This window comes from Mchenga conophoros, linkage group LG23, assembly GCF_057382185.1.
Source record: "Mchenga conophoros isolate Kocher_MC1m ecotype Shallow Benthic linkage group LG23, M_conophoros_male_GT1.1, whole genome shotgun sequence".
NCBI classification, from domain to species: Eukaryota; Metazoa; Chordata; class Actinopteri; order Cichliformes; family Cichlidae; genus Mchenga; species Mchenga conophoros.
The window spans coordinates 25801042-25818305 of NC_140547.1; the positions used below are offsets into that span (position 1 = coordinate 25801042).

Sequence of the window (17264 nt, forward strand, 5' to 3'; positions counted from 1 at the left end):
AAAAATAATGTGACATATATGGGGACAGTTTAGACCAAGCACAAATGGAAATTCTGATATCACTCAGGTGAGACAAAACTGATTTTAAAAACTCAAGCTCCAAATAAGCCAATGTTTATCTAGTTTATATTCTTATTAGCCAGACAAAATTAATTTGTTAATTTAAAAATAAAGTCACTATGTCACAATTTAGAATGAAATGAATCAGTGGTTACTGTTGGGTCGACATTATTATATATTTAACAGCTTTAAAATGATCCTGAAATAACACACAGCGAGTCATTGTGTGTGTGTGTGTGTGTGTGTGTGTGTGTGTGTGTGTGTGTGTGTGTGTGTGTGTGTGTGTGTGTGTGTGTGTGTGTGTCACATCCTGACATTACCAAAATGTAAAAAACAAAAACAGCCCTATGTTTTCTGCAATGTGCCTACAACTAGTATGATATGGAAAAGACCCTTTACAATACATTTCTCCATCTAACAGTTTCTAAATTATATTTTAGTGTCAGTTTTGTTCATGTTGTCTAAGTTTATTATTGCATTTAGACCCGGTGTTATCTAGATTGTGGTTTATGGTTTTGGTCTTTGGATTGTTACACCCAAAGTCAAATACAGAGACTGCAAGCATTCATTCAATAAAAATATAAACATTGTTCTTTAAAAAACATAAAACATCTGTACGCTGTGCTGCGTATTCACCATGTTATTAGCCAGTTTAAAAAAAAAAAAGGTTTTCTGTGCTATAACAGTACACTGGAAAGGGGTCCATAAAATACACTACCAATAAAGGAATGTTCCATTTAAATGTTTTATAAATATTTTTCCATACTTTTTAAATAAATATTGGGTTTAATTGTTTACTGTGCCCATAAACTTGCATTTACTATCCAGCAAAGATTTATATCACACCCTAATGGTCAAACATTAGATTATGCATATATTATATCGTAAAATGGTCTGCCTTGGTGACCAGTCGGGGCAGATGGCCGACCCTCCCTCATTCTGCGTGTGTTGGAAGTTCATTTCCTATTAAAAGGGAGTTCTTCTTCCTCACTGTCACCGAGTGCTTGCTCATAGGGGGCTGTCTGATATTGGGGGTTTCACTCAGTGTTGTAACAATTTGTAGATTTAGAATAATCAAAAGATTTTTGAAACAACACTTTTGGCTGTGCCCAAGCGTGTGCCACAGCCGATAGATGTGCAAAAGTTGTTGCCATGGCACAGAGTTCACACCAGATGTCTTTACTGACACAACCCTCCCATTTTTCCAGGCTTGGGACCAGCACATATCCTGAGTACACTGACTGGAGACTGAGTTTGTGTTTCCACCCTCTCAAATTTTTTAACCACTACACCACGGAGCCACTTGTTGTAAAAATAACCTGTTATGGGGAAATTCACATTTATGAAGTTACATACATTTATATAGTTCTTCGTGTGATATGTTATAATACAGCTGTCCAATATGTGGACCTTTGCTGTTTTTATCTTGGTCAGCCTTCTTGGACAGACAAACCGTAGCCTGGCCTCATAACAACAGGCCACAGTTTCAGGGTCACAAATCTGCGCTACATGTGGCTTTTTTTTTTTTTTTTTACCCATCTCCAATGGCTTCCTCTTCCTTTAAAAACACTATATAAATGTGATCAGTGGATATTTATTTTTGGAACTTTATTCAGCACTAGTGTAAGGAACCCTTCATATTCTATGACTGTAAAAATGTGCAGCCTGTTTGCTGAATTCTCAAGCCTTGGGTCTTCTCAGCTAACAATTCTAACTAAGTATGTGGACAAATTTGGTTTCTTTCACTTCCAACAAGGTTAATCTACATCTGTACTTTAGTCAAAATTACATCAAAACTGGCAATTAAAAAAAAAAAAAAATTCTGTTGTAAAAGTAGCTTATGTCAAAAATTTCTGTATTTGTAAAATCACAAGTAGGGCTCAAAGCGGTCGGCAGAGCATATTACTGGTTATTTTGTACCAAAATTATTCAGTTTATTTGGTAATAAAGAAGATAGGAATACATTTTAATCATTTACACCTATTAGTAACATGGATACAGGGTAATTTATATGTAATAGGCTTTATTATAGGGCTCAAGTGTGTTTTTGTTGTTGTTTTGTTTTTGGGTTTGTTTGTTTTTTACAAACAAAATAGGGTAAAATTTGCTCTTTTGAGAGTAAAGCTTATCGACCCCAACTATATTTTTCAAAATTAAACGATCATGTCTGTGCTTCACTTTGGAGAGACTCTTATTTTTGAAAGAAGCAACCCCATGCGTCAATTCCGGCTGTCGAATAACATCAACCAGGAGCTGCGCCTGTGAGCTAACGCTTCATCTATTGTCAGTGTATTTTCCTGGGCACACACAGAGAAAAAGCATGTCAGATACGGTAAGAAATGCGCTCCGAAGGCTCTGTGTTGTTTTGTCACCAGCAGAAAACGGGGAAAGGCTGCTTGGTCTTTATTTATGCCCGCTGGCTCGTATCGACTTATCTAATATGCTAGCTCTTAGCTCGTGTAGCTTCGGGCCTGAATTCACAGCTTTTTTAGCAGCTAGCAGCTAGCGGCTAGCTCTGGTTTCTTATTTAAAGTTCTGCTGTGGAGCAACGGTTGTTGGCAGTAATACGAAACAGAAACTGTTACAAAACAGAGTGACATGGTTTTCCAAAGCAGTGACACTCGGGTGTCGAGTCGCGCTGGAATTAAATAAATATTTATATATATGAGTGTGTGTGTGTCGTGCTTGGAGGTGTTTTGTTTATTTACGGTTTGTTTGTTTATTTTTAGGAGACAAAACCATCCAGCCAAGACGGAGGGGATAAAAAAGACGGAGAGTACATCAAATTAAAAGTGATTGGTCAGGTGTGTATATGTTAGATGATATTAATGATGCTTTCTTACATATTTTTAGCGTTATTTTGTTACATTTTCTTTTTGTAACAGTGTCATTGTAGAGTTAGCTCCAGGGAAGAGTTAGAGACTGTTAGAGTAAAGGCTGTCACTTTACACTGTCTTATCAGACATAACCAGTTTGTTTTGTTATGAAAAACATTGACCAAACATTTGCATATTTGCATTTGTAGGATTCTTGGGGTGTATATTTATACTTTAATAGTAAATAAAGTGTACATAAACTGAAACTACAGATCCACAACCATAAATCTACTCAGTGGCTCTTTTAACAAAAATATAATATTTGGCTTTATCTTGATTGATGCTGCAATATCTCAAAGGTGGTGGTCCTTTAAGTTGGTTCCTTTACTACGAAGCAAGTTTGACACGCATGACTTTCTGTTTTATTCACTTACACTTAGAGCCTGACTGATTTATCAGCAAATTGAGGTTATCGGCTATTATTGGCTATTTATTATCTTTTGGCATTGGCGTGTTTAACGAGTGACTCACATTAATATTAGTGTTTATTCTGAATAGTAAACCGCTTCCACCTAACGTTAGGTAGTTAATCTGTGGTTTTGACCATATCAGTAATTAATTATGTATATAGTCAAACAGTTTAACATTGAGCACGTATAGAAGAGCTTTTTTATATGAACTAGGGCTGCCACGATTAGTCGACTAGTCACGATTACGTCGACTATCAAAATCGTTGACGACTAATTTAATAGTCGACGCCTCGTTTGAAGCTTTGTAAGATCCCGAATAGGGCTGCCACGATTTGTCGACTAGTCACGATTACGTCGACTATCAAAATCGTCGACGACTGATTTAATAGTCGACGTGTCGTTTGAAGCTTTGTAAGATCGCAAAAGACGCAGGAATAATAGCAGGATTTAAGAGTGTAATAACGGACTGAAACAGAAGATGGCAGCACAGCATGTACAAGGATGCCAGCTGCCGTTAAACCCCGAAGAAGAAGAAGCAGCTGTGTCCCAGAATTCATAGCGCGGCCCAGCTTAGTTTCCAACAATGGCGGTAGCTAGTTAGTTTTAATATTACTCTTATTATTCTTTCTGGGTCACAAAATAAACGTTTAACATATTTTCAGGCGAGAATGTAGCTGTGTAAACCTCAAATATCTGCTCAGTTTATCAGGACACCACATATTTTCAAAAGCGCTCCGACGTTTTCGGAGACGTCTGTTACCCACTAGCTCGTTAGCTAGCCGGGGGCTAGATCACGGAAGTGTGAGATGCTCGAGAATTTACTCCGGTGTCCTGTTATATTTTAGATAGCAAGGAGCAGACGGCTGAGTTTATTAAACTTCACCTAAACAATCTGCAAATTTCATTAAAATGTAATAAACTATCATCTTGTCTTTATTTTTAGTTAGCACATACCTTAAACACTTAAAGCTGTAAGCTAATGATAGTTATATAAGAGCAGATGCTGCTGGTGCAATAAGCTGTATGTTTTACGTCCAGTGGATGCAGAATCTGAGTAGTCGACTAATCGCAAAAATAATCGTGACTAGTCAACTATCAAAATAATCTTTTGTGGCAGCCCTAATATGAACAAATATTTCCTGGGTCATTATTTTAATTTGCTGTGGGACAAGACAGCAGGGTGATATTCACAGGTGGGCAGGCTTGAGCAGGTGAAGTACTGGAGCCTAGAACAGGAGGTTTGCCCAAGTTATTAAAATAGCCGTTGACCAACTAACTAATCAAAGAAAAATTTGTAGATTAGTCATCTACCAAAATAGTCCTTTAGTTGCAGCCCTACGATATACAACTGTATGTCACAAACGTCAGGGAAATCTGTTTATGTGTTGTGTTTCTGAAGGGGAAAACAGACTTTGAGTTGATAAAACCAGAGCTGTGATAAATAATTGAAGCTATGCTTTTTCTTAGATAGTCAGCGCTTGCACACAGAAAGTGCTTGAGATGAGAACAAAACAAAACGTGACTTTCCTGAAAAAGTTATATGGTAACACATGGCATTTGGTTGCTGAGGAAGTTGTGGGAGTGATGGTGCTGAAAAAGAAAACGGCAAGTTGAGAGATTTGAGACATTTAGCGTGTGTGTAGTGAACCGTTAGTGTGTAGTGTCGTCGTTTTTGTTTGTTTTGCTTTGTGTGGCATTAACAAAACAAAAAAGACCACTGAATGTCACAGATGCTGGCCACAAAGCCACCAAAGACGGTCTGCCATGCACCTTCAGATATGACCCCTCACAGTAACCCCTCCCCTGCTCCATATATGCATGAGGCAAACTTCTGAAATTGACCATATATGTAGGACAGTCCAGTATGTCTGGAATGGTGAGTGTGCGCTGCTTTGTTTGGCTGCTGTATTGCTGTGCAGTATATTTTTAAGATCCTATTCAGTTTGGGTTTTTTTTTACTGTGAATGTTTATATAGACAGATTTTTCCTCTATTCTTACATGTAAATATCCTTCTTTTTTAAATGCTTTATACCTTACAGTCTCATGGTGAGTAAATGCCCCTAAATTTCATTCTGATGTGTGCAAACTGGTCTATGTTCTGAATGACAAGAAAGTAGCTATTCTGTTCTGTGAAGCCTTCATAAAAGGTTACAGCCGTGCAAACTGTGCGTCGCTTTAATTCTGAAATTTAAAGGAATTCAGTCGGAGACGCAGAGAATCTGTAGATGTCTTTGTTAGGTCGTAATGCTGCTAAATCTGCTCTACACTGGTGGATTTGCAGTTAATGGCATGGATTAGAAAACTGAGCGGTTATATTGGGAGGTTGCTGCTCACCAAGTTCTGTTCAATCAGTACAGATAATTTAACTTTGGCCTGGCAACAAAGCAGAGATTTCCTCCTTTATTATGTTACTGGAGACAGTCAGATGTGAACATACTCAGTAGTCTTGAGTATCAGAGCTCTAATGTGTAGCTAATAAGCTGACTTAAAGCACACTGGGTGGGAAAATGGATATATTTATTCATAAAGTAACTCATGAACTCACTAATTAAAGAAAAGATCTCAGTGATAAAGTCTCTGATTGGAGTGGACGGTGCTCAGTTGATCCATTTTGTGAGGAGGAAGCGTGAAATGACACAATGAACAGTCCCTTTCATGTTAACATGCGAGGAGGGTGAAGCAGAAAGCCTGAGTTAATGGAGAAAGATGATAAGTGCCTTGACACCCATTATCTCTGGAAGAGCTTTTAGGCTTTGTCAAGCCGGCTAACACAAAGAAAGCTTGGATATGTATCCTCGTAATTTCACTTCATTGGATTCGCATCTCTGCTGTCAACCGTGATGTTTTCTGGGTGGAAAGAGCCGCACGTATAGGTGCGTTTAACTCACCCTGAGGAAGGTCATCCTCTTCTCTTTCACAGTGGATTTTAATAACCACACAGTTTCCTACAGCAGCTAATCATCTGTTTGTTTTAGCTCAGATTTTTTCCAGGCTTGATAAATCCCATGAATCCTCCTCACAAAAATGTTTAGCCACTCAGTGAGCACATCATTTTCCACATTTGTATTTTTTGCTTTGAAATTAGTTTCAATTGGTTTCCATAGTGTGTTTTATTTTTTGCTGCTTAGTTTTGTCTGACAATGTTCAGTTATTTTAGGATTTTTTTAAGTTTCACTACTAGCTCTAACAACTATAAAGTAGGAATGATTGGCACTTAATGGATTACAACATAAACAACCACAGTGAGTCATCTTTCCTTCTCAGTCCTTTGACCCTAATGGCTAAAGACATTTCCTCTATATTTTTACACTCTGTCTCTGTTTGTAAAAGTGTGTTTTTTTTAGCTTTCAGCATATTGAAAACTTTGTGTTCAGGCTGCTGAGATCTGATCAGTCTATTTAAGGGCTAGGCTTGATGCTGTACACCATAATGACAGTAACTGTGAAATCGAACATCTTAAATAATGATGGAATTATTCTTTTTCTATAGTTTTAAACTTCCTCCACCTTGCCTTTAATGTATTATGAGTATAATGTATTTGCCAAAATGAGACAAAATGCACAATAAGACAAAGTGGGGTTTTTTTCCCAACAGTGTCTTTATTTATTTTCGAACATAACACCTGTACACAACCACTAAAACATAACAAAACAAGTAGCTAAACCAGGGCTCGCAAAATCGCTAGCCCGACGTCCCGGGGCTAGCGATTTTTCCAGTCGGGCTACCAAAATCTAACTCAGCCCTGCTCGTCGGGCTATCATAGGAAGGAAAATAAATGTCTATGCTTTTGCATTCTTTCGCCAATGTAGCTGAGTAATTATGTCATTGGCATCGATGAGCCACTGTCAATATGTGACGTATTGAAATTGCGTCTGAATTTGCGCTTGTTTTTTGCTTTCAATTTCATTTTGCAATCGCGCGAACGGTGTGTAGAGAGCAGCAGCACTGATTGGTGAGTGGCGATTAATTGTGCACCAATTCCTCTGACATCGTCTTATCACTCATTAGCTTACTATTCAAACATGACAAGTGAAATCTCCCGCAGCAAGCTTAAACATGTGAGGTTGAGTGCGCAAAGAATCGCTGATAGTTATGTAAGTACGTGTGTAAAAGCAGCAGGATTTACGCTTTTATTTTAGTTCTGCTCAGCCAAATAAGACAGGTCAGGGTGAAGAAGGGGCAGCCAAAGAAAAGCCTACCGCAAAACGGAAAAGTTATGACAAATCAGACTGAGGCAAAAAGAAAGCGCAGCTTTTTTGGTTTCATGGACAAAAGAATTTCTGTGGCTGGAATATGACAAGCTAAATAACATGATGTTCTGCCAGGTGTGTTGTGAGTTTCATTTGATTTCTGAGTCGACAAGCGCCTTTGTTACTGGGACCAGTAATTTTAAGAAAGACCTCATCAGAACCCATGAGAAATGCAAGAAATGCATTATTTCCCAGTCTGCAGTATCTTTCCCAGAACAAACAGCAATTGTAAAAAACATACTAAAAATAAACCAAGCACAACAAGAACTCCTGAAAAAGCTGTTTAGAACAGCGTGCTATGTTGCAAAGAGTGAACTACCACTGGCAAAATTTAGCAGTCTTTGCAAACTTCAAAAAGCAAATGGCCTAGATCTTGGTTCCACTTGTCTCTTACCCGTGACTTCAGTGGAAATTTCAAATTCAGGATCTGACACAGACTGATTCATGTTCTACACAGTTCTTACAAGTTCATAGAAATTTCTGTTCAATTTGAACCAAGTATTTGAGTTGATGGTTGTAATTTTTATACAGTTGTTGTGATTTGTATTTTAACAATTTTTTTGATTAATTTTTGTTTCCGTTTCAATATTATACATTAAAGTATAATATTGTAACGGAAACAAAACATAAAAAAATTGCTGTCTTTTTTTTCGAGCTACTTAAATTTATTTTGGGCTACCAAAAACTGAAGAATGCCTGCCCGAAGGGCTACCAGAGATTTTGAAATTTTGCGAGCCTTGTAAACTTACATACACAACTTACATATACTGCAATGGTACATATAACACCATGAAAGGGAAAAAAAAGGTGGGGGGGATAACTGTATGGGACTCCCACCATACATTACTCACACTCGCAGGTATACGTTACACGTAAATTACAAAGTAGTCGTTCAATGCCAAGCAGTAAACATAATCCCAAATGGACTGCAGAGGGCCACTTATGAGTCATCCCCAAAGGCTCCCACCAAACGGGAAAGTCTTTATTTGCAAGAAAGTTTTTTTTGAAGATGCTGTCAAAGCTTCGTTGTTTACCCCTGATTGCGTAGGTGATCTTTTCTAAGGGCAGAGTTGATGTTAATTCTGAAATCCATTTACCCATCCTTGGTCTATCCACCTCTTTCCAAGCAATTGCAGGCATTCTCTTGGCCATCAGCAGCCTTATGTCTAAAAATAGCTGATGCTTCCTTGTTATGTTACAATTAGCTGGGTAAATACCCAGCAGAAAAAGTTTTGGTTCTAAATGTATTTTTATTTCTAATATTTCTTCAGTGCATTGTTTTACTTCTTCACAGAATTTTTCAAATTTCAGGACACTGCCACAAACATGGGAAAATCGTTCACTTTTCCTTGTCACATTTTATGCAAACATCTGGGATGGTACTGTAGAAAGTGTAAAGTATGCTTTAACCAGTTGTACTGCAAGAAATTTAAATGAGTGTTCACTGTTTGTGATTGTGCCTTGGCACAAGTCCTCTCACACTCTTCAATAGAGATGTTCTCCTGTAGGTCCTCTCTCCAGGACTCAAGCTTCTTTACTGACGTTTCTGGCGAGTTCATTATACACTTTAGAAGTCAAGCCCCTTCACCATCATTTCTTCGAGTGTTGATACGCCTGGAATGGACAAGGACTGGTTTGCTGTGTTCTAATAAAATCAGTTGTGAATATCTAAAGAACTGGCTGTGGGCTAAGTCATGCTCGGCAACAATTTCATCAAAGGACACAATAGACAAAGTTAAAGATAAATATTACTGTCACTGTCATGACCCAGGTCCTACGCCACACCAAAAACGGAAAGGACAATAGCGGGTGATTAATATGCGTGTTTAATTAAACCAGTTTCCAGACAAACGAATACAAGCTGATGCTTGTAAGAATAGTATGACTGCAAGGGGCTTAGAAGCTAGAAGCTAACTACACGAGTGGTTCAGGGAAACTCGGATAGTTTTTATTTCTATCTCTCCACAGACTCTGTTTGGCAGCGTTGGCACATCACCTTTCAAGTGAGCGAGTGCTGTACATTTCTATGTGATGTTGTGATATTTTTAGTCATAAAAATGTATCCTGCCACGAATAGTTCAAATATGCCTCCCCTACTGCTGCCCAATGGATGGAAAAATGTATGTAAGTCTGTGTTTTTAAACTTTACCTTGAGGCGTTGACTTGTGATTTCTGATGTTTCAGTATTCTAAATAGGTTGGGTGTCTTTGCACAAAATTAAAATAAGTCAAATATGTTACGAACCAGATTTTTCTTCAGATTGAATTTGTTCCTTCCTGTTAAAAGGGAGTTTTTCCTTCCCACTGTCGCCAAGTGCTTGTTGATTGTTGAGGTTTTTCTCTGTATTATTGTAGGGTGTTTACCTTACAATATAAAATGCCTTGAGACGACTGTTGTTGTGATTTGGTGCTACATAAATATGAATTGTAACAGAAACATCTGCTTTTAGGATTATTTGGGTAATTTTGGAATATCTGTCTTAGATAAAAGACACGACATCTTTCCAAACTGTTGCAACGTGACTCTCTGAGCTTCTGTACTGATATAATGAGGTTATCAGTGGTAAAAACTAACACGACTGCACAATTGTGGCTTCAACCCGGCTGTGGTGGAAACAGCACAACATCAAGAGGTGTGTGCCTGGCCCAAAGGAGCCCGGGGAGATGTTCCAGTCATGTCCTACCAGGAGGAGGCCCAAACCCAGGAGTCGCTGAAACGATTCTATCTCTCGACTGACCTGGTAACACCTCGGTGTTCCCTCTGATAAACTGGAGAAGGTGGCTGGGGAGAGGGACGGCTGTGGAATATTTTAAACTGTTTCAGACTCTCAAAACATTTTGATTTCTGAAATAACTGAAAAAAGAGATGAAAAATTTAACCCCGTATTAATTAGAAGTGGGAAATATTAATAAAGTCTCTTATCTTTGACACACCAGTGAACCAAGTCCTCTAAAACCTTTGAGACATTGTAGCAGAATTCATGCTAGGAAACGCTTTTACAATGAACAACACAAAGAAGTGTATGACACGGAGTCAAGTTATTAAGTGTTACAGTCCGCCTGCGCTGTGGAATCTGACTTGACACAATATAAAGTGAAGGTTATTGTCAGGCAAGCGGCGGTTCATAAACACAATAAAGTTCCTGGGATTGTGTTTCTTATCACTGCCTTGCTTGCCTCCACAGGACAGCAGTGAAATCCACTTTAAGGTGAAAATGACAACACATCTAAAGAAGCTGAAGGAGTCATACAGCCAGAGACAGGTAAATCAGTCACTCCCAGTTACTCAGTGACACAAGTTTGACTGCAGGCCACACACAGAGAGGGCTGAGAGCTCAGGAGTAAGTCACTTTAAAAAAAGAAACAAACATAAAAACCAACCTCTGTATGTTTGTGTTTTCCCTCCAGGGCGTCCCAGCGAGCACGCTAAGGTTTCTGTTTGAAGGACAGAGAATCGCAGACAACCAGACTCCCAAAGAGGTAACCTTTCATCTTCAGGCTTTACTGTCCTCTTAAGCTCTTCCCCACATTTATCCAGAGTCCCTCCTTTCTTTTTCTTTCTTTCTTTTTTTTACTAGTCAGTCTTGAGTGGCCATAAGAGAAACGGCAGTTTTTATCAATATGTGTTGCACTGATTATCTCGTCCTTATTTCCTTTTTGTTATTTCGTGCTTTTGTTTTGTATTGGGTCAAGAAGGGCATCCAACATAACGTTCTGCCAAATCAAACAAGCGGGGGTACCCAGTGTGATGACACCTTCTGGAAAGGGAGTAGTAACTATTTATAAAGTGCTGTTAATCTCAAACGACCAAGATATTTCAGCAAATAAAATACAGTTTGTCGCTGTGAGTGCATGGCCCTCATATCATCCTCATGAAGTCTGTTTCTGATTGTTGGTCAGAAACAAGGCTGGACTGGGTCAAAAAATCGGCCCGGGCATTTTGACTAGAGACCGGCCCACCAGGATAAAGATTGAAAATGTGACGTCATTCAGGGGTAAAACCGCAAAGGATTCTGGGAACTTGTGGCAAGAGGTACTAGCGCACGCAGGCTTTCAATTGAACTCAGTTACACAGCGATAAAAAGAAACACAAAAAATGGCAAGAAGCTGTTGTATTATTAACTGCAACAGCCGGTCGCATGACAGCCACGGGAAGCCGACGGGTAAAGAGATCGTTTTTTTTTTGTTTTGTTTTTTTTGTTTGTTTTTTTATCGGATTACGTCATTGAAGAGAAATTTTTTTTTTTAAGCCATGTTTCCGAAGTAAGAGCCGACGGATGGTCTGGATATACCAAATATAACGTCTCAGAACACTCCAGCTCACATGTTAGTCTGCTCCAAGCATTTCCACAAAGGTCAGAGTTTTGTAGTAGTTAATACGTCATTTTTCTTAACATAATTGGTGATATAGGTTACAAGCAAGTCTGGCGCTGAACAGAAATTGTCGCTCCTTTATTTATTGTGCATAAATAGTGAATTGTGCTAACACAATATTGTGTTTCGCTTCTGTTATTATGGTACATTGACAAAAACATATACTTTTATTCACAGGATAAAACAGGTTTTTTGTATCACTAATTGCCCAGTGCGATTACAGCATACAATATTATTGTCACTGCTACATTTCTGTAATGCTACCAGAAATTATTTCCACTAATTAATTACCGTTGAGCTCAAAAGTTATATTAATAAACGGTTTGCGATTGTGTATTTATGAAGACGATTTGTGAGACTGGTAAACTTACCTTTGTTCGTATGATGGTCTTTCGTTCTACACGGTGCGTTTCAAGGTCCTGTACCCATCCGTCGGTAAACTGTACCTGGGCTTGTTGCAGTGACCTGAAGTTACTGAACTTCATGAGTGTATGCACTCACTCCAAGAACCGTATGATTATAAATCTGAGCGTGGTGAAAGTTGGGCAGCACGCTAACGTCTTTTGTCCACTCTGTGTGCTCGTAAGGGTCTGACCCTTTCACTCCTTTGATTTTTTCCTCGTATCTTTTCTTTGTCTTTCTTAGTCGAGTCTGTCTTTGTCCTTGTTCTCCTTTTCTTTTGTACATTCCTTTTTTGTGCGGCAAAGAAAAAACAAGAAGGTATTGGAACCGGAGAATGAACGTTTTGCGTTGCTGCAAATGCTTGCATTTGATGCGGTACTTGGATTGTTTTGCCACGAGTTCCCGGCATGCAATGCGCAAAAATCACGTGATTGCTAAACAAGGGGGAGGCCCGATGGCCAGTCCAGCTATGGTCAGAAACATGCTCACTAACAGCTCGCTGGAGGTTGTCTTGCTGCTGGACCTTTGCTTGTGTGACAGCCCATCCCCTGATTATCTCCTCCACTCTTGAAAATGTGCTGTAAGGCATAACAAGCTGTTTTGTCTTGTCCTGGAAGAGCTGGATTACCTGATCATTCTGAATGGTCTGCAGGGCTCCAGCACTGCAGCAGTGACAAGGACACTAACACAAAGCTAAACTAGAGAGAAATCAGTCTGCTAAACAGTTCAATTAAATTAAAGCGGCTGAAATGGATTCTGGGTGGTTTCTGCTTCCTAACTGGACACACTGATATCCCTGAAGTTTAACTGACTTTGTGTTACACTGTGGAAAGTGTTTAAATTTGCAACCCTGCGAACGCTCCAGTTTTTTCCAGGTTCCTCTCATATCTTAAATCCATCTCATTATTTCCTATTTTTGTTTTTATTTGTTTTTTCCCTTGGAAACTTGTATAAAACTTGTTTGCATGGCCCTTAAACTTTATTATGAATACTTTAAGCACCTGTATGAATGATTTTTTTTTTTTTATGTTAGTCAAACATTCTGATGTATTAATGCAGCTATGCATTTATCCACTGCACTAACAGATTACATCAAGTAGAATAACATCAGGCATTAGCTCTGATAACCATGTTTGTAGGGTTGATGGACGTGTTGACAGATGAGGTCAGTTTGTTTGCAAATGACACTGTGACCTGTAGTGAGAGTAGGGAGCAGGTGGAAGAGAGCCCAGACAGGTGGAGGTGTGCTCTGGAAAGATGAGGGATTAAAATCAGTACAAGCAAGATAGAATATGTGTGTGTGAATTAGAGAAAGGGCCAAGTGGAAAAGTGAAGGTAGATGAGTTTAAATACCTGGGGTCTATCATCTAAATCAAAGGAGTGGGTGGGGCGAGTCTCAGGGAGAGGGTTCATGGACGTAGTGACGAAGGGGTTGGGGTTGGATGTGAGGCAGGATTTGGTGAGCTGCAAATAACAGGAAGTGAATTACTGTTGTACTAAAACGTGTCTCTGTGCTGTGTGTTAATGCCAGCTGGGAATGGAGGACGAGGACGTCATCGAGGTGTATCAAGAACAGACTGGCGGACTTTGGAACAATTAAACCTCCCACATTTCTAAAGCCTTTTATTTCTTCCTCCTCTTTTACTTATTTTGTATTTTATTTTGTATGTATGTACGTATTTTTGTTCAGTTTCAAACCATCTGGATCAAAACGGACTCAATTAGGGCTTCCATGTGTGTGTGGGCAGGCAGGCGAACAGGCCGAGGACATGGACCACCGGTTCTCTGAAGTGCAGGGATGAATTCAGCCCACATTTACCAAGAAAAACGTTCTTTTTCCTGCCTGTTTTTAATCATCCATGTAGTTATTTCAGAAGAAATAAATGATCCTATAATAAGCAGCTGCAGTAAAAGGATTAGTTCACCCAGAATAAAAAGGTTTGCTCTGTTTCAGTTCAACCCTCGAGTTTCAGGTTTCCTTGTTAATCTCTATTTTCAGTACCCGCTGTTTTTTGTTCTGGGCCGATGACTGTATGGGATTTGATAGTTTGAAAGTTTGAGTTGATCTTCTTCTTTTGAATGTGCCCCACCTCTTTACCAAGATAGATTAAATATAACTCCTCCTGACAATAAAAGGTTGGAGCAAGCTGTCAAGTTTAGCAGGTCGGTTTGTTTCTGATCGTGCTAAAAATGCCCAATTTGAGGTCTTCTGCTATTTGCCTTCTATAACCCTGTAAACATGGATCTTTGGAGTAAAAAATTTGCCTATATCCTTTATATTTGTACACTACACAGTACATACACAAGCAGTTTATTTGGGTTATATTGGAAAGGAAACTAAATATTAGGGTTGTAGCCACCATGGGATCACCTGTTTTTTGGAGTTTCAACATTTCATCTGCTGTTATGTTTTTCTTTTTGAGCCAGAAGTGGCCGTATTTGGTCGATGGGGTGGAGTACCATATCCTCAGTTTGGTTAGGAAGCTGAAACAGATATGCTGTATTAACACCTGGCATTAACATGCGACCCACATCTGGTTGCTGTCACTCACAACAGCTCAAGTTATGATTGAACTATAATCATGATCATTTAATACAGTATCTCATCTATTTGTTTAACTTTTAAGACAAATCTTACCGGTATCTATTTTTTTGTTAAAACAGTCAAATTCAAAAAATGCAGAATTTGGTTTTCATCAGCAGGGGGCAGCGTTTTATTTCTTTTTAGTCCTATCACCATTTCCTCAGGGGCTTTCTCTGTTAAGAAAAATGTTTTCTTAATAATTTGTCTGACTAAACAAAGGCCACACTGACTCACTGCACCCATATTGTGGTAGAAACTGGTATAACGTCAAAGTACAGCTCAGCCCTAGTTCAGCCTGAGTTGACATCTCATAAACACAACACGTAGGACTTGTTTCTTTACATTCTGAGGGAGCTTGTGGGTAATTTTAAACACAATAATTTCACTTAACCACCTTTAAAGGGAAATTATGAGGCTTATGAAGCAGGCCACATGTTTTGGGGATCTTTCACTGTATGGAAAACAGACATGATGTTCAGCATCTGTTGGATGATTCTGTACGTGTGAAGCACCTGAGAAACCCACAAAAACCCTATTTTGGAGAAACAGGTGGTTGCTTAAAAAGAATTTCTTTTACATTCTTTTGATCCTGGTCGTCATGTTTATTAGAAGCCATAATTCTGGATTAATTTGACAGCTGTACAGACCTCCCATTTGTGGCGCTATACTTTCGTAGCACCCCTTGTATTAAAATGATTTATATTTTATGTCCAGTACATACAAATTAATGAGGCTGGGACAGCCATCTTTTCGTCAGCTTGCTTGAGCTGCGGTAGAGCCATTAAATATTTGTCCTTTTCGATTGTAGCTGAGATTAAAAGTGAGCTCACCTGTCGATGCCCGGTGTAAGCGTGGTGATAGTCAGGGATTTCTGGATGAACTCTTCCTTTTAAGCTTTCATTTTCATGTTTGGGGAGAAAAGAAACAGGTTAGACGTTTCATTCCACCTGTTTTGTGTGACATTCAGGGCTCATAAACAGCTGGATTAGTGGACAGTCCATCATAAGAAGTGGACAACATAAGAGTTTATGTTGATCATCCTCCGTGTGCCATGTTTCTTAAACTGCACCATATTGTAAGATGATAATAACCAACCTGAAATGAAACTACTTCAGATTTGAACCCATTTTTAAAGGACTTGCTCTTTACGTGTATATGTTGTATTCAGTATTAGTGTGTGTGAATGATATGCCATGTATATCTCCAGTGTCTTTATTTTAATATGTTTGAGGGTTTCATTCTGTAATTATGTATGAAAATATAAACCTGTTATAGACACGTTTCAATCGCTGACAGTCACAGAGATTTTTGAAGTCCTCTGGCAGTTTTGTGCAAAGAAAGGTCTTCTGCTGTGGTGTTGGCGCGTGTTTTTAAAGCTTTGCTTTCCTGGTTTTGGAGTGAAACTCTTAATCTGTGTACTGTATGAAGTTCCTCCAGAAGGTAAACGCAGCCCCAGAGCTCTGGCTCACATTTAAATCAGGTTAAAGCAGCACCTCAGAGTTCATAGCAGGAAAAACAACGTTAAATAAAGTAATGATCAGTGGCTGTCATTTCCCAGAGGTGTGTGCATAAAAAAAAAATAGGTAGATAAGATTTTCTCAACCTGGCCGGCTGTTTGAAATTTGTCCTTTTTGTGCATTGGTGATATATCTGCTCCACCCAAACTCCACCCAGACGTACAGGGCTGTTATTTGAGCCATAACGCCGATCTCGGTGAGGTGAAGGGACTGTCCGCCACTCGAGGAACATTGATACAGATGGTTTGAAATTCTGGAGATGAGCTTTTGGCTTTTTTTGAATAAAATATTTAAAAACAAAACTTAGGTGTGTTGCATGTTTTTGTGTGTGTGTGTGCGTGCGTGCCTGCTTTATGCACTTGTTGTAGTCCAATAATTTAAAGTGGTCCTGTTATGCTTTTCGTATAATATTTGTCCTGTTCCAGATGTTCATACTGAGCAGTGGATCACTGAACTCACTACATCCTTTAAGAGCCAGACACAAATTGAGCGAGCCCATTAGGAAACCCATTATGTCACAAATAGGCTGTGTGACTGGGTGCTTGATTTTATGGCAACAGTTCTTAATAACAAATAGGTGAATCTCAATACTTTTGTCCAGAAAACACATTTGTTTTCATCAGTTTGTGCAGCTACACTATCAAATTAAATGTAAAACTTACCACAATTAATAAGTCATTTTGCATTTTTCTTAATTTTATATTTCATTGTAATAATGAGGTTAAAATTTAATATTTTTATTTATACGCTTGAATTTTATTTTTATACTTTTACATTTTATAATTAAAAGA

General features: G+C 38.8%; 1 protein-coding gene across 1 annotated transcript; it reads left to right on the forward strand.

Annotated features, from left to right (window-relative positions):
* The first annotated feature begins 2246 nt into the window (after nucleotides 1–2246).
* On the forward strand, nucleotides 2247–16775 carry sumo1 (small ubiquitin like modifier 1). The gene is made up of 5 exons (XM_085264232.1): nucleotides 2247–2392; nucleotides 2790–2864; nucleotides 10782–10859; nucleotides 11005–11076; nucleotides 13904–16775. Exons 1-5 carry the CDS (start codon nucleotides 2381–2383, stop codon nucleotides 13970–13972), a joined length of 306 nt encoding a protein of 101 aa, XP_085120358.1. The 5' UTR covers nucleotides 2247–2380; the 3' UTR covers nucleotides 13973–16775.
* Nucleotides 16776–17264: the final 489 nt, after the last annotated feature.

Coding starts and splice junctions, on each gene's coding strand:
- sumo1 (XM_085264232.1), top strand. Junction 2,865..10,781: donor AATTAAAAGTGATTGGTCAG/GTGTGTATATGT, acceptor TTGCCTCCACAG/GACAGCAGTGAAATCCACTT. Junction 11,077..13,903: donor ACAACCAGACTCCCAAAGAG/GTAACCTTTCAT, acceptor TGTTAATGCCAG/CTGGGAATGGAGGACGAGGA.